The 17797-nt window shown below is 31.6% G+C and overlaps 1 protein-coding gene across 2 annotated transcripts; it reads right to left on the bottom strand.

Moving 5' to 3' along the window:
• Positions 1-9773: 9773 nt before the first annotated feature.
• Positions 9774-11598, bottom strand: LOC110631154 (protein MIZU-KUSSEI 1). 2 transcript variants are annotated; one of them, XM_043950149.1, is made up of 2 exons: positions 10795-11598; positions 9774-10749 (listed from the first exon to the last, which is right to left on the bottom strand). In XM_043950149.1, exons 1-2 carry the CDS (start codon positions 10897-10899, stop codon positions 10102-10104), a joined length of 753 nt encoding a protein of 250 aa, XP_043806084.1. In that variant the 5' UTR covers positions 10900-11598; the 3' UTR covers positions 9774-10101. The 2 variants fall into 2 exon arrangements, with proteins under 2 accessions (XP_043806084.1, XP_021634577.1); XM_021778885.2 differs by having other exon boundaries at positions 9774-11591.
• Positions 11599-17797: the final 6199 nt, after the last annotated feature.

Here is a 17797-nt window from a genome sequence, read left to right as displayed (position 1 = left end):
TTCTTTAACATCATCTACATTCCTGACTCTGTTCATGAGACGTTTTTAACATCATTGTTTCTTTTACGTTTAAAGAAAATATAAACCCAAAATTCATATATTGATCAATAATTAATTTATGTTTGTATTGATATTTACAAACCTAATGAGACTTTTAAAGATTAATTAGAAAAAAATGTTTTTTTAATCCCCAGTTTTGGCTTACGTTAATGCTTATCTTACCTGCTCTTAAATGTCGGTCTCAATGAGTCCTAATTTCTCCTACATAATATTATCAGCTTTCGTAACAAAAACAAAATCAGGGAAAAAAATTCCAAGTTTTTTTTTTTTAAAAATAAGAATAAAAACAGACGGATTAGATCATCAAGGCAGCCACGTTGACAATTGACATACCAAGTTGCTCACAAGCCATTCTTCAACACGTAATGCTTTGTTCAAAGCCATCGCCATTATATGGGTTTTTATTTTTATTTTTATTTATTTATTGATTGATTTTTCTTAACTATGTTTCCCCGAGTATCTACCTAGCCAATTTAGTGTTTTAGTTATTTTCTGAAATTATAATGTAACAGTGTAAAATGAGATTATAATTTTTTAATATTTAAATTTTATAAAATTAAAGATTTTTCTTTTATTAAAAGTAAAGAAAATCACAACTGATTTAGAACTTGCTAACAAATTAAGTTAATTTTATATTTTGGATTCCGATGACCGTCGAGTTTTTTTACTTTGGACGAGATCGGTTCTAACAGAAGAGCTCTGACCCAAAACTCATCAAACCCCTTTAGCTCCTTTAGCTGACCGACCCAATATTTTAAGCTCCGATTCAGATATGCGGGGCAGGCCGAGTCTACTACAAGCCTAGGTCTAATGAAAAGTAGACTAGCCCAGTGATGTGATGTGAGAGAGAATAGCTGACCTAGTCACTTCGCAGCCCTGTCCGTATCCCCACCGGGGGAATTAAATGGCCGCTTAGCGTAGAGAGGAGCTCTGACGCATCTGTATATACGAATATAAATGACTGAAACAGATAACACTATAACAGAGAAGCTGTAACGACCCGAAAACTGGACCGCTACCAGCGCTAGGATCCAGATCGGCTTAAGGCCGCTGGGACCTGTAGCAAGCCAAACATACATCCTGTATACCTATTAAATCCCATACATGATCAAACATATACATAAAATATTAAACTTTTTCATTCATTTACCAAGCTTAACCTGTGCATGCACAACTCATAAGCATAAAACCCCACATTGCAGCCCTCATCAAATGCTCCAATGGGGCAACATATCATACATTAAGTTTGGTTTCCATAAACATCAATAAATCATTTCCTCAATAAATCATTTCCTCAACAAGATCATGTACCAAAAAGGGATTAACCAACATACTAGGGTCAAGCACAACTCTAAACCTTAATAAACATCATTACATTACATTCTTGTACTATACTTTACATTACATTGTCTTTCTCATGTCCACAACTAGCTATTACATAAGATATAACTTTATTCTTGTTGACTTCCTGATCTATCCCGTACCTGCAAACCTGGGGGATTAAAGGAATGGGGTGAGCTACTAGAGCCCAGTGAGCAGAATAATAAAACATTATATTTAAAGTTCATACTTTCATGAAATGCATCACATCACAGACAAATCACCTTAAAGATGAACTTGTCACCAATAGCCCTCTACATTTCCATTAGTGCCAGAACGTAGAATGGGTCCTGGTCTTTCTCTTACATAACATATCATAACATTCCAATGTGCCAGGGACGTAAAATGGGTCTTCCTGGACTTCCATACCGTATCATCATTATATCATATCATACCATACGAGGGCTAATGGATCACTCAATGTTCATCCACATCAACAACATAATATGCAATGCAACATATTCGTGAATTCTAATACAAACAACCTAATATATCTCATGGCATTCATGATGCGTGATTCATGCTAAAACTTTCATTATTTGCTTTGAAACATAAAGAGTCATTCTACTCACCTCAGGCTAGCTCCGACAAGACACTGAAGCAGCTATCTCACTGCTGGGGTCCTCGGTTCCTCTGGTCGGAACCTACACAGGTGGACTCAAATGAGGGACCAAACATACATGAACATGACTTTAAACTATTCCCCAAAAACTCCCTAAAATACCTTAAAATAATCATAGAAAACATGCAAAGGAAGGCTGAACAGGGCACTTTCAGCCGCAGGTTCGGCGGCCGAAAGTCCCTCTAAAGCCGAAACTCAGCCACTTTCGACGGCACCTTTGGCGGCCGAAAGTGGTTCCAGAGCCGAAACTCATGCATGTTCGGCGGCACCTTCGGAGGCCAAATCTTCCCTCTAGAGCCGAAAGTTCACTTTCGGGGGCAGGGTTCGGCAGTCAAAAGCTTGCCTCCACAGGCAGGTTCGGCGGCCGAAAGTCCTTTGGCTGCCGAACCTGAGTTCTTCCAAATGGCAGAACTCAGCCTCTACATGCACAATTTGCCTCCCAAACCATTCAAACATGCATTTAGCTATTCTACAACATGCATACACAAGCAAATAAGCATTTAGGGATCTCAAACTATCCTAAACCCCAACACAAACACATAAAGCAACTCAAACATCATACATTACCCAAAAACTCAACATTTACCCTAACAACAAACAACTAACTTACACATGCATTTCTAACCCATAAACTTTCATAAAACTTGTTTAAAACATGAAATGAGCTAAGGATCTACTCTTACCTCTTGAAGATCGAGAGGGGAGGCGATTTAAACTTGGAGATGGGAGAAATCTAGCTCCTTGGGTCTCCAAGCTCCAAAACTTGATCTTAGCTCCAAAACTCTTCAAAACCAAGTTAGAACTCGTTAAAACTTGAAAGATTTGAGGAAAATCATCAAAACCAACCATGGGAGAGCATGGACTCACCGTTGGCCGAAAATAGGGGAGAAATCTCACCCATTTTCGGCCATGGGTCCTTTTATAGGTGGCTAGCTAGGCCACATTCAGAAGCCGAAGGCGACTCCAAAACGCATGCATGTTCGGCGGCCGAACATGAACCACATTCGGAAGCCTAACGTGCCCCCCTAAACTATCCCACGTTCGGCGGCCGAACCTGGAAATGCCTCCATGGTCTTTTTCATTTAAAACCAAATTTCTTTCTTACTCAAAACCATGAAATACATGAAAACATTTTATAAAAATATGATTTTATCCTTCTAGAGGTTTTCGACATCCGAGATTCCACCGGACGGTAAGAATTTCGATACCGGAATCTAGCCGGGTATTACAGAAGCAGTTAGATATCACTAACAAATAAAGAAAAAAGAGATAAAAGGAGAGGAACGTCTTCCTCTCCATCCAAATTTACACAACCACTATAAAACTACTTTTTTGAATTTAAGAATATCAGATTTTATCTTAAATTTCTTAAATATTAAATGTTTAGCTGTGTACAAAATTTTCAATAATAAATTTTGAATGGCGTGAGTTCAGATTTTAATATTAAATTGAGACTACAATTATATTGAATAAAAAATTAAGACAACAAATTTAAATTAAAATATACGAATACGTAAATTATCGGGTGTTGTTTTTCAATGTCCTAATTAAATTGGTTAATGGCACTTACTAATCATTAATATGAGAAATTAATTAATTAATTAATTAAGAATGAGATTAGCAGTGATTTGTTATTGCAGATGCAGGTTTCTATCAATGTCAGATTGAATGTAAGAAGGGATTAGTGGACCCCATTAATCTTGTTTCCTTAACAGAGCTTCGCACGCAAAAGATCCCCCACATTAAAAACTCCAAAAAAAAAAAACTAATATAATAAAATCATACATTTAATTTCTTAATTAATGTCTGTAAAAAAAATATTGCATAATATTATGTGAAGAGAATAATATGAAATTAGGCACGATGGAGATGGTAGTAATCTAATTTTGAGACGTATTGCTTTTTCATGAACTATTGTATCCATCACAAGACATGGGACCATTTGTGTAGCTTGTTCATAATTGTCTAATTGATAGGGGCGATTGTCATGTAATGACCAATGAGAGAAAGGCAAATTGAAAACGCATATCTCTTAAATATAATTGAATTGATAGCTTCGAACTCATCATTGTAATTATTTCTCAATGATTGTCAAGATGAAATGCTTTAGAATAATGTCTTTTGTCTATGAATTAGCATGTCTACAGGATGCGTGTAATTCCTCCATTTCGAAAATTTTAATTTATAATTAAAAAAAAAAGAGAAAAGAGAAATATTTTTGATGGTTGAAAAGGAAAAGGGGGAGATGGGACAGTAAAATATAAAATTAAGAAAGTGAGGATGTAAAGTCTAAGCCGGCACCAAATATTTAGAGAAAATGAAACTTGAAGCGTTGACATCACAAATATCAAAACGCAAAAATGCAATGGTCGTTAGCGTGCGTTTCACTCCTCTATTTCCTTCTCTTTACATACCCACTTTCCTTACTCTCGCTCTTTCCCATGCATTCATCCCATAATATAATTAACTTCCCCTTCTCTTCTCTTCTCTTCTCTTCTCTTCTGTAAAAAACCCATTTCTCTCTACCTAAAACCCTAGCCTTCCATGGCTTCTTCTTCGAGATCTAAACGCCTTTCTTGCAATATCATTTATCTTCTCTTCATCTTCGCTCTTCTAGTAAGCACTTCTTCTGTGTCCGCCAGACATCTCACGATTGATAAAAGGGTGGCGATGCAACCGGAAAACGTGAAACCTCCCCACCGGGGATTGTACGAGACGAGCTTCTTATATCAGAGCCAAATGTTCAACTTCTTGCCCAAGGGGGTCCCTATACCACCTTCTGGTCCATCCAAGAGGCACAACTCAAAGCAAACTTGAGTAACCAATCCCTTCTTGTGGTCATAATTTAATTCATTATACTCATATATATATTTTCCGTTTTCCAGTTTTTGGGTCAGTGAGTGAAGGACAATGTTAGAAATTCTAGGTTTGCTTTCTTTCAGTTACTGTATAGTTGAATAGGTGAAGGTCTTTTTTTTTTTTTTTGACACCTACAGTAATCGATTCATCTCAACATGAATTAAGCTGCAAGCTTTTACATTTTTTACATTTTGTAATGATCAAAGTTGATCCTGTTTTGCATTTGTTAAAAGTTTGAGATCATAATATAACAGATGATGATCATTCTTCTTTTTTTTTGGGGTGTGAAATTTGACTGTGAAACTTGGAAAAGTGGCAAAAGCCAGCGTTTGGATCTACTAATTTGAAATGGAGGACTGTAGATGAGAAGTCCACAGCCGTTACCTAAAAGTCATCGAACGTGGTTGTCTTGTATTTTTATAATAGACTTGGTGTGGTGGTCATGCCTAGCCCTGCCCCACATGCCCTAGCCTTCCTCTCTTCGCTTTTCCTTTCTTTCAGGGCAACCTTCTTCATTTTCCACGATTATTTTATTCAGTAGAACCTCTTCTCTTTTTTTTTTAAAAAAAAAAAAAATTTACCAATTAATCTCTAATCTTAATCTTAAGTTTAGTTGCATTTACTTAAAACAGAAGGATAATAAAGGAATAAAATATATAAAGTTGTCCAAGAATTTAATCCAGTACAAGCAACTTCAAAAATAAATAAATAAATACGAGATTATATTTTTAATCATGCAAATGAATTAATTTATTGCTTCTCATATTTCATTTTGTTTTTTAAATATTAAAATTATTATATATTAAAAAAATCTCGTGCAAGGCATGTCGACCACAAAATTCAATTTCTGCCATCTAATACTGATGCAATGTGCATATTTGTCACTTTGACCATTCTTATATTAATTAATTTTTATTACAATAAGTTTTAAATTATATAAATATAAAATAATTGCACGGAATATGCCACATCTGCGTATTTCCATAATACATTTATAATTTATTAATAATCATATATAGTAAATTGTGCAATGTATAATAAATTAATATTTATAATAAAAAAAAGGAATGTGCAATATGTCAATTAAATATTAAATTTATTTATTTTTTTACATTAAATTATTAATATTAAATTTTAGAAGTTTGCTGAAGCCGTACGTTTTATTTCTTTCTTCACGGAGATGAACTCATTAATAAATCAATTCACCGTGTAGTTTAAAGAAAACTCTATGCTTTAATCAAGTCATCTTTGTTAATGGTAAGTTCCCTTCATGTTTTATCAAAATTAAATATTTAATCTTTAGTTATTATTATTATTTGATAACCGCTGAATTTTTTACATTTAAAGTAAGGGTAGACCTTAAAAGAGAATACTGATTCAAACCCCATCAAATTCCACCCTAGCGAATCAGTCCTGCACTGTGTATCCTAGTTCGAAAATGTGAAACAGGTCAGACGGGTTGCGCGAATGGGTCCGTGTACGAATGAATTCGTGCAAAAAAAGTCTAACCGGTAATGTGACAAGAGATAGGAGAGCGAGCCAAATCACCTCGATCGCAACCCTGGCCTCATGCGCGTTGAGGGAATTAAATGGCCGCCAGGCATGGAAAACACATTCATACGTACGGGATTGAATGACAGAGACAAATGGTACTGTAATAAAGAAACCAGTTAGACATTACTAATAAACAAAATGAAAAGAGATAACGTATTATTTTTTAACCAAACTCATACAACTTTTTATTTTCTGAATTTTAAAATATTATTACTCAATTAAAAAATTGATATATTTCATACTAATTTATGAATGTATTGTATGGTCCTTGCAAAAGATGGATGCTTTGAAGCCTCAATTTTGAGCACAAGGAGACAAATAATTTATAGATGTTTCCATACAAACCAACTTCACATCCAATCATCTAACGTTTCAAAATCACTAATGATTAATTTCAACAAAACCACATAATTTATGGGAAATTTGTAAATTCTGAAAATTTTTAATGTCTTAGGTTACAACTTATACTTTGAATTTATATAACAGACAGAATATTAAGTAATTAATTTATCAAAAACATGTCTGTGTACAAGTGTTGAGATGTTACTTGCAGACAACTGCATAATTGAGTCTTGAGGGCAACCAAGGCCCTTATATTATTAATTCTAAATCTAGGTGTTGCCAGATTTTGTCTAATACCCTAAATTTTTAAATGTTATACCATAACCTCTAGATAGATTTAGTTTTCTGAAATGGTCAATCAATTTTATAAAAATATATATATTAGGTAGAATCTTAGGATTTTCTTTGCACTTTACATAATTTAAGCAAAATCCCAAATCAATCCATCAAAAATGGAAACTCAATCCCACTAAATTCTTGTAAAATTTTTAATTCAAATGTATGATTAATAATTCTGCAATGAAATTGCTAGTAACTAGAAGCAAATATGTCTGTCAACCGCTGAAATGCTTCATAGTTGCTTTTTTTCCTTTCCGTTCTCATTAGATCAAGTACCTAATTCACTTATCTTGCATGATATTGTTTTCTCTTTGGCTTCTTCTTGCTTGGAAAACAAATCGTCGAGTCTTCTTTGTTTATTTCTATTCATGGTCGACTATGGTGGATGGACGACGGCGCTGCAACCTTCTATTTGTGGGTTTCAACCACGGGTTGGAGATCCCAGTTGCCATAGGGTTTTTTTCATTTTTTTTTTTTTTTTGCTGTTGTACTGGGGTTGGGCTTTAATTATTTTTGGGCCTTGGGCTTGTTGATCTAGCAGTTTGAACTCTTGTGTTCTGGGTTTAGCTTGTAATCTGCTCTCTTTAATAATATTCTATCTTTGATATAAAATATATATATATATAAGGACCACAAAGCTTAGGCCAACATAAATATAATAAATAAATAAATAAAAAATAAAACGACATCGTTCCCTCTCTATCCTGTCCCTATGCTCACTCAACCACCCTTGCCCTTGCTTTTATGGTTGCCAATGCGACAGGCAATTCGGTGTTGCATGATCGCAAACCTACAGTGGTTGGCGACAAGTTTTGGAATTTTTTTGTTTAAACACACAAAATAAAATCATTTGGAATTTTTTTGTTTAAACACACAAAATAAAATCATTTTACAACTGAATTAATTATTTAATCAATTAGTTAACTGGTCTGCTATTCAATTGTTCCAACAATTTTTTTTAATTCTTTTCTATAAAGAAGTGTGGGAGCAAATTATACATTTGATTATTCATTAATAAAAAATAATAACTGGATAGCAGTATCAGTTTAACTTTTTATTTTTTTTAATTTTTAATTTTAAAAATTTCAGTTATTTCGATTTAATTTTAATAAAAAATTAAATCGAACTTATTAGTAGTAGTAATATATTATTTTTAATGACATAGAGAAATTATATTATAATTAAAGTTAAAACATTCAATTAAATTTTAAAATATTAAAAATAGAGTGTAAAAAATAAAAATTTAATAAAAATTTAAATCAATTAAATCGAATTAAATTAAACTAAATCAGATCGATTTGATTTAATTTAATTTTTTATCAAATTCAATTTAGTGAATTAAATCGGTTTAATTTGATTTAATTTCTAATAAAAATAATTTATTTAATTATTTTAAATATTAAAATTAAATTTTTTAATTTATTAAAATAATTAAAATTAAATTTTTTAATTTATTTAATTAAATTTAATTTTAAACCGAATTAATCAATACGCACCCACCCTAAAACTCAGGAGATCATACGGGCAAAATTGATCATTATTTGCAATATGTAAAATATTTTAAAAGTTTATGATACATATATATATATATTTATAATTTATTTTCTTAATTGAATATAATATCAAAATTTTACTATTAATTTAACTGATTTTTTTATATAATAAATTATAATTTATTTTTTCCTTTAAAATAAGGGTTGACCCACTAGTTGCCCTGTTAAGCCCATTTTCATGTAACCTCTTTTGAATTGGCTTCATACATAAGCCTCTCATTGCTTGCTGAAATGAAATTTATCTATTTATTGGCAAAAAAATTAAAAAAAAACTCGCAATCCCTTTTAACTAATTGGACAATTCAAATAAAAATAGGAAAATCTGGCAAACAAAATTCCTTCCCACCACAGAGAAAAAAAGGAAAAGTGAAAGAAACCACAAGAGGATAACAAGAAAATGAAAAATTTTACTACAAGTCTTATCTTTATGGACGGATTTTTTTTTTTTCTAAGAGAAAATGTCTTTCATTATGCCCATATAAATTGTATTATTGGGTATTACAAGAGAATTTATGGGATAGATGCAATTTTTAGACTTATTCTGCAGAGAAAAGAACACAATGTGGTTATCCTTTCTCTCCATTCAAAATTTTCTTTTACCATTTTCAATGCAAATATATAGCTTTCCTTTCGATTTCATCACATAACATAAACCCAAAAGAAAATAAAAAGCTGTAGCATTGGATTTTCACCTTGAAATGCTCAAGATGTGGAAACAATTAAACAAACATATTTGGATTATATTAGAGTCTTTCTTCCTCGTTTGACTCCAAATTCATAAGCTTGTGGATTTGAACTTTTACCCTTCTGTTAATTCCCCCCTTTTCAGTCCATAATTAAAGGGGATATATGCAGTAATAAGGAAATGAAAAGCAGAAATCTGGCACCAAATGTGTTCTACATGTTATTGCACTAGAAGCCATTCTACTCCAGAAATTTTACCTTTATGTATGATATTTGTGAGATTTCTTATCTGCCATTGTTAGTTTCCTTTCTACTCCGGCTGAAAAGGTTTCATGTAAAATTTCTGGCAAACCACCAAACCATGTTAAAGTAGTTGAGACTTTTAAATGGAGAAAAGAAGGGTTTATAAATGCAATCTCATCTGCGCCAAGATCCATTGCCCATAAAGGCTAAACCAGTTCCACCATCCTTTTATGAAACCATTTCCTTCACCTATACATAATTATACCCCACACCCATCTACCATACCATTCTTGTTCTGCTTCACCAAATTTCCTAGAGATTACTAAGCATGATATAAGCTACTATTAATCCCAAAAACCGAAATGAAGTTCAAAAAAAAAAAAAAACATCAGAAGCACAAAAGAAAAAGCACCATGAAAGTGGATGGATGGATTGCTGATGCTTCCCCACTTATTGGCAATAAACCTAAACTCTAAGCAAATAAACACTGAGTTCAGGACCTCCAGACCCATCAGGATTCATCATGTAAAATGCTTCCGAGTCTTTTGAACCCACAACTCTCTCAAACCTGGCTCTCATATACATGAGTTCCCCTTCGGACCCTGCTCCATTCCCCGGCAGCACGCCAGCACCCATTGAAATTGGCTCCACAGCCTTCAACACCTTCCACTCTTCAGGACCACACTCACGCTTCATTGCATACCCACATTTCTTGCCATTGCAATAAGTCCTCCATAGAGGCTCCTCCACCAACTTTCCAGCTTTTTTCTGTGGCTTTTTTTCACACTCTAAAGCAATTCTCACTAACCCAGAAGCCATTTCCCGGACTAATACACTAGTTGGCGTTGCAAGCTCAATCAAGAAAGCTGGATTCAGTTTGGCATCATCTTGGAGTGCAAAATGGACATGACCCCGACGATACCCAAAAAGAGTACCTATCAATTTGGTTCCTAGACCTGAGTGATATGTTGGTCGGCCTTTGCTGAAAACAGTAAGAGCTGATCGGAGCTTAGAAACAGCTACAATAGGAAGCTTTTTCCTGGGTGCTCGTACTCCAGAAGGCATCTCTTCAGAGGGCAGCGAGATTCTAAATTCCTGATCATCTTTCAACTCCTCCCCACAAGAGAAATGTGAGGAGGAGTTGAAAGTTAAGATTTCCTCATCATCATCTTCAACTTCAACAACCTTTTTTCTCCAGTTGAAATACCTCCTGGAGAAAGAGAAAGAAGAGTCGTGAGGGGTCTTGGCCATAATTGTCTTCATCTGGGGTGAAAAAGGCTAAAGAGAGCAAATTCTTCAAAAGATAGAGATTCTGGTTGTGTTTCCTTGCATATAGATTATAGTGGCTGTGTGGAGGGTGATTTGATTCTTTGCTTCTATAGACTTTTTGTAAGCCTTGTGGGACAGAGGAAAGGCCTAGCAAAGAGAATCCTGACAAAAGTAAGGTGAACAGCCCCACCTAACTGAACAGAAAACAAAGAATTGTGGAGCTTAAAGACAATAAACAAGGAGAAAAGAGGCAGATGGAAATAGACAAGAGATGAGATTTCGAAACGGGGACGCAGCAACAGTGGAATCTAAGGGGACAATGCCTTGTGTTATTTCTCAATCACTGCGTGGGGATGAAGCTCCAAATAAGGAGATGAATGGAGAGAGAGAGAGAGAGAGAGGCTTTGCTTGACTGATTGCTCTGACTTGCATTGGAATCGGTTAAGGGCAGGTAAGGCTACACCAACCATACCCACCCGGGCCACTCCAACACAACACTGCTCTTTAGTCCTTTCATGCTCCTCCTACCAACACCAACGCCACTGCGCTGCCAAAAAAGCACTAATGCACATCTACCCATGAGCCACCACTAGCCACCTTAGTGTTCTGCATCCTCCTAAATCTAAATCCTCTTCTATATTACGTATGCCTTTTTGGGTTTTGGAGAATGATTAGTCTGATAGCTGCAGCTAATGGGACACAAGAAGTAATTTATGGTTATAAAGAAGCTTCTGAATTCAGAGTTGTTTCGGTTATAAAATTGAAGCACTGAAACATCACTTAATAAAATTGCTAACTACAACAAAAGGTCCAATGGGAATCCACCAGTTGCTCTCACATGATGACCAAGTGATCCTGTCATGATGGCTATAGCCGTTTTGAGCCGATAAACTTCACCCCAAATAATAGATTTTAGCGATATGGGGTGGCCACTGTCCTCCATTATCATCTCTAGGTATGTTGAATGATGTAGTAGATCCCTAGGTCCTGAGTGGAGACAATATGAGAATTTTGTCTCACAGACTTTGCATATGCTCCACATGCGCCGCAGAATATCTCACCAAGTCAATTTTGGTTGAATTTTCAGGAAGCATGATTAGACAGACCATGGATCCACATGGAACTAATTGTAAAACCTCATACTATTATAAAAATTATCATGGGACCGTCTAAAGCTACGGATCAACTAACCATAATCTATAACCACCAACTAATGAAATCTCATACAGGTCTTAGATACTCCTGAGAAGCCCTTGATTATTGTTAATCCAGACCAAACATCCTTGAACAATAAACAAATTAATACAAGTACAGTTTGGCTGCCCAAAAACAAACTGAAGTCAAAACCCAACAACTAAAGGTAACAGCAAGATTATCTTCGAGACAGATAAGAAAACTAGGCACGTTTCTCCTTGGACTCAATTTCTTCACGAGCTTTAGGACCACTGAATCAATATCAGAATCCATACAGTGACCCTTCAGAGCTCATGCTGCTCAGTATTGGAATATTGCTTCTTGGTGTAGAGCACTGCCTTTCATAATAAAGAATCAAAGCCACTAGCTCTGCTACTGATCAGTCCGGGTGGACTGGTCTGACTCTGCTTCTATTGCCTGTTAACTCAACATCTCTATGTTGCTGGTCCACTTCTTCCCGTGTGCGTGCTCTGAGACAACAACTTCAGAGGAACAAGTTCAATTGTAGATTATTGGTCACTGCAAGCAATGAAACTCATTTTCATTTGAAGCTGTCCGGTGAAGTTCATATGATCTGCAAGTTCTGGCTGATGCATTGATTTGAGGGTATCCACCACTCATTTGCTTTATTATATTTGGATTTGAGGGTATTCATCAATTTCTTAATAATTCATTATTACATACGTAATACAAGTATAATAATATCTCTCGTGGATTCCTCCAGACAGAGGTTGTTGGTAACCGTTAGAAATTCCATTTTGGAAATATTCAAACCTGTTTCCTCCTCCATCTCCCTTGCTCGCATTCCTCAAACCTCTCGCCTGAAAGCCAAAAAAGATTCAATTTTTAAAGAGGTGAAAATGAAATTCCAGTCATTTTCATTTCTATTTGCTCTGGGAATCTAGAGGAGTTCTACTTTAAAATTTCTTTTAAGGTAATAAAGAGTTGTGCTTTTATTAAATCTTTGAAGACAGAATAACCCTTATGCTCTGAGTTCTGAACTAAAAATATAAGACATTAAAATTTGAACCACAGGTTTTAGTTTGACGTTGTTAAAACTCGTAATGAACAGAACTAGGATGGGAGAGATACCGCCGGGAAGGGCCCAAAACTGATCCAAGTGAAATGGGCCTGCTACCCGTTGACCTTTCTGTCTTTCTCTACAAGTTATTTGTTCTTTCTTCTGTTTTTCCTTTTAAAAAATAATAATAATAATTTTAGCCATTTTAAATGTGATGGAATTGTTTAAATTTTGACAGATTATTAGAGTAATTTTCATACATATTTACTTAAATTTGAGAATCGTTTCATTTTATCACTTAATTTTAATTTATTTAAATAATAATATATCTAATTTTCTTTGTTTTTTATTATTTTACGTCTAAATTAATTAATAATTATTGATTGACAGACTTATTTTGTTTTAAATAATTTTATATTTCGTAAATTTTATAATAGATTTATCATAAAGCTATATTTTTTATTTATAATTTATTAATAAATGCAAATTGATGTTAAAAACGTTTGTCCTGTGCTTTAATTTTTAATTACTATCGATAAAAAGTTTAAAAATCTCAACAATGAAAAAATTGAAAAATTTCTCAGATATAGAATGAATTAAATAATACTTAAAATTGAAAAACCTTGGTACTTAATATTTAAAATGTGATTTCCTTATTATTAAATCAATGGCAAATTATTATTTTCCATTAATAATTTTTTAATTAATATTAAATACAGAAATTATTATTCACATCAAATCAACTGTCTAAATCATAGTTTTCAAGAAATTTTCAAGCATTATCTATAAAACTCAATTATTAGCATTGAAAATATTATTGCCTTTATTTTGATCAAACATTCCATCTTTTTTAAGTTTAAATAGAATTATATATATATATATAATTTAAAAAAATTATTATTGCCAATTTAATTAAATTTTTATATAGTTTTAAAATTATTGATATGCAGGTTAATCATCAAACTCTTAATTTTAACTAATTATACATATTTTATTTTTTATTTTATGAAGTAGATAATTGCTTTTTAAAATTTAGTGTTGTTTAAATAATAAAATCACATAATAAATATTGATATTATACAATAATTATTTAAAAAAGTTATATGCTCGCACTCCAAAATAAGACTATACGATAAGAATATAATTAGATAAGGTTCAATCTTAATAAGATAAAAAAAAAAATTTCAGATATTTCAAATCGATTTCAATTTGATATTTTCTTTCATTGAGATAAGGTTTTTACATATGAAGTTATGATTCAGCAAACTCTTTTTTATGTCTGTATTATCAAATTTTTTATCGATTAATTGATGAAATTTTTTATTAAAAGACTGATCGAATCATTGAATTTTTATAAAATATTATAATTAACTCTGTTATTTTACGGTATAAAATATAATAATTACATAAATAAAATATATGTTATTATCTAAAATACTTTATTATCTTAAATAATTATTTTTGAGTTATAAATATTATAATTCTCTGATTCTTCTTTTCACTTTATTAATATGAGCATAGCAGTTGAGCTTACTTTATTTCTTACAATTTGATAAATTTCTGCACAACTTTATTTAATAAACTAATCGGCAACATAGTTTTATTTTTCAGTTCTATCAAATATATTATATAAAATTTAATTAAAATTTTAATAAATAAAATTTGATAAAATAAATTATCTTTACTAGTTAGTAGTTATCGATTAAATTCAATTAATAAAATATAAAAAATAAAGAGAAAATTTTATTATATTTAATTTTAAATTAAAATTCACATTAAATTAATATATGACTTCTAATGAATGTATATTCATTACATTATATTTCCGCTTAATACAACATTTGAAATAATATTATATCAAATTAAATGAATTAAATTTTGATGCTGAAGCTTTAAACCGGCTCAAGAATGATGGTTAATTTTCGATTATTATAGAATTAGACGCTCAACTTTTGATTCGAGTTATAACTGATTCCAATTATGAGGATTTATCATCATTTAGTGGTTTTATTTTTTATTGTAAGTCTCTTATTTCGGAGATTATTTTTATTTTTATTAATTTTGTTTTTAGGTCTGCTAATGGTATAGCTCATGCGTTTGCTCAAATTAGTCATAATATTCTGAGTCTGATTGAAATTTTTTCTAAGCCTCTTAATTGTATTTCTTCTAATTATATTTCTGAATTGATCGTTTTTAAAATTTAATAAAGTTTTTATTTTTTATTAAAAAAAATTAAATGGGTTAAATTTTATCCCTTCAATCTTTTTATTTATTATTTTATTACATTAAATATAAAAAAATTAATGAGTTAATAATTAATTTTATTTTCAAAATCTAAATTTTATATAAAAATTTGGAGAATCTCCTTAAAAAAAGTCATTTGATTTCCATATAATAATCAATTACTGGGGAGGAATATTCTGTGGCATGTTTTGTTTGTGCCATCGAGTGGTTTAGTCTTTGTAACTGGGGTCCCACTCCAACGTAATACTCCACTCCACCATAATAAAACTAGGCACTGCAATGCCATTACTCACTAACACTAATACTAACATACACTTCTTTAACCATGTACTCGATTAATTTGAACACTTATGCAAACTGCTTTCTAAGTTTTATATATAAAATTTAAATTCAAAACATTTAATTAAAAAATAAAAAATTTATGACATCTCACTTTAATTCTTGCACTACATACTCTAAAATTGCGGATTTTAATATATCAATTGGTATGTAATCACAATCAATTCGCACTCCTGAAAACAAGTTTTGGCTTCTTTTGGGGGAGAAATTTGTCAGCTATGGGACATGACTAGACTGGTTTCCTGACCTTCTTCATCACCATTCATCGTTGCGTGCTTCCAACTTCCAATCTAAGGAAGGCAGAGAGAGCGAGCCAATTCTGTGGCGGAATCCAAGCAGTTTTATCCACATAGGTAAAACGCCTCTACATGGATCCTAAAAGACCAGACACTGAGATATCCAAAGCCAGTGTCTAGTGTGATAAGGCAAGTGGCAGCAAGTCTCGTCCAATTTGAGACATGTAATTTCCATTATAATTCCTGATAGCTGGATATTCATTTCTTGTGAAAACGACGTCAAATTACAACGAAAAGGTTTATCAGGGAAGTGGAACCCCACTGCCACTGCTGGATGATAATTAATTAATAAAACCCATTTGGATTTGGAGATTTATACACGTTGATAACAATCAGTGTATGTGGGTCTGCAAGTGTCAACGTGTTTGATATCAATAAGACAAAATTAGGGCTGGCCCACCCAGGCCCCCCAGTTGTTGCTGTGTGTACGTCCAAATATCACACACTGTTCTTATCATTTTATAAATGCTGCAAAAATGAAAGTTAGCTGAGAGCTTATGCGTTTGGGCCCTCAATTTCTTTGATTGAGACTCCGTGGGACCCATCTCCCTTCTCAACTTTATTAATTTAGCAGCCTTGCAATTTTTTTTAATTTTTTTAATTTAAAATTATAACTGATATAAAAAAAAATTAATTGCATGTAGGTGTGTCTATGAATGATCATAATTAAGTTGTTTATATAATATTTTAGGATTAGAAAAATAAAAATTTTAAACTTTTTATCTTAAATTAATAGAATTATATAATGGTGTTAATAATTTCTAAAAGAAACCTTTTAAAAAAATAAAAAAAACTCATGATAATCTTTAAAGAAAGCAATAGAATCACAATTGATGCCGGATGATTCGTTGGGCGGCAGCAGCGAAGAACTCCGTGACACCATACAAAGAAAAGTGAGTGGAAATCACAATATCTCCGTTCCCAAAATTTCACGGATACGAGATGCTCAAGCCGCTTGCTTTTTTGATACAAACCGTTTCAAATAAAATGATTTATTATAAAATTTTAATAATTTTGATAAGATTTACTTTTAATTTAAAATTAATTTTCATAAAATTTTAAAAATTAAAATTAAAATTTTTTAATTTTTCTAAACATATATAAAAAATAATTTATTTATGATTTGAATAAAAAGAATGTATCAAATAATTTATTTATTTTTAATTATTTGATGCAATGTAATTTTATTATTAGTTCTTTAGAGACTTTTCCATAAATATAATTAGAAAAAGAAAACTAAAATTTAATTTAGTTATTAGCTAAAATCATATTATATTAAAAAAACATAAAAGGATAAATAGCTCAAAATCTTTTTTTATGTACATTTAAAATTTATTTTAAAATAAATAAAAATATAAAAATTATTATATTATTTAATCTAATAATAAATATATTTAAATAAATTTAAAAAATATCAAATTTTATCCATCTAATTATCAAATTTTAGGTATTACGGATAAGTTGTCAAATATCTGATGCATAACAGATTTAAAAAGACGGGTGCCTCTATCAGCTATATTTTCAGTCACTTTTAATTTTAAAAATTTTTTTCTTCATAAGATTTTCTCTTTTATTTGGTTATATTATATTTTTAATATTTATTGAATATAAATTTTTTATTGAAATATTTTTTTATATATTAACAAATTATTTATAATTATAAAATAAATAAATATAAAAATAATTATATTAGTTATAATATTTATTTTTATATAATAAAAAATATTTACATTAAAAAGTGAAATATATTTTATTAACCATTAAAGTTTTAATCTTATGTATATATATTTCAATAAAC

This window comes from Manihot esculenta, chromosome 14 (assembly GCF_001659605.2).
Source record: "Manihot esculenta cultivar AM560-2 chromosome 14, M.esculenta_v8, whole genome shotgun sequence".
NCBI classification, from domain to species: Eukaryota; Viridiplantae; Streptophyta; class Magnoliopsida; order Malpighiales; family Euphorbiaceae; genus Manihot; species Manihot esculenta.
Note: the sequence above shows the minus strand (reverse complement) of the source record. Positions and strands in the feature narration are given on the sequence as shown.

Coding starts and splice junctions, on each gene's coding strand:
- LOC110631154 (XM_021778885.2), bottom strand. CDS start 10,899: ATGAAGACAATTATGGCCAAGACCCCTCACGACTCTTCTTTCTCTTTC.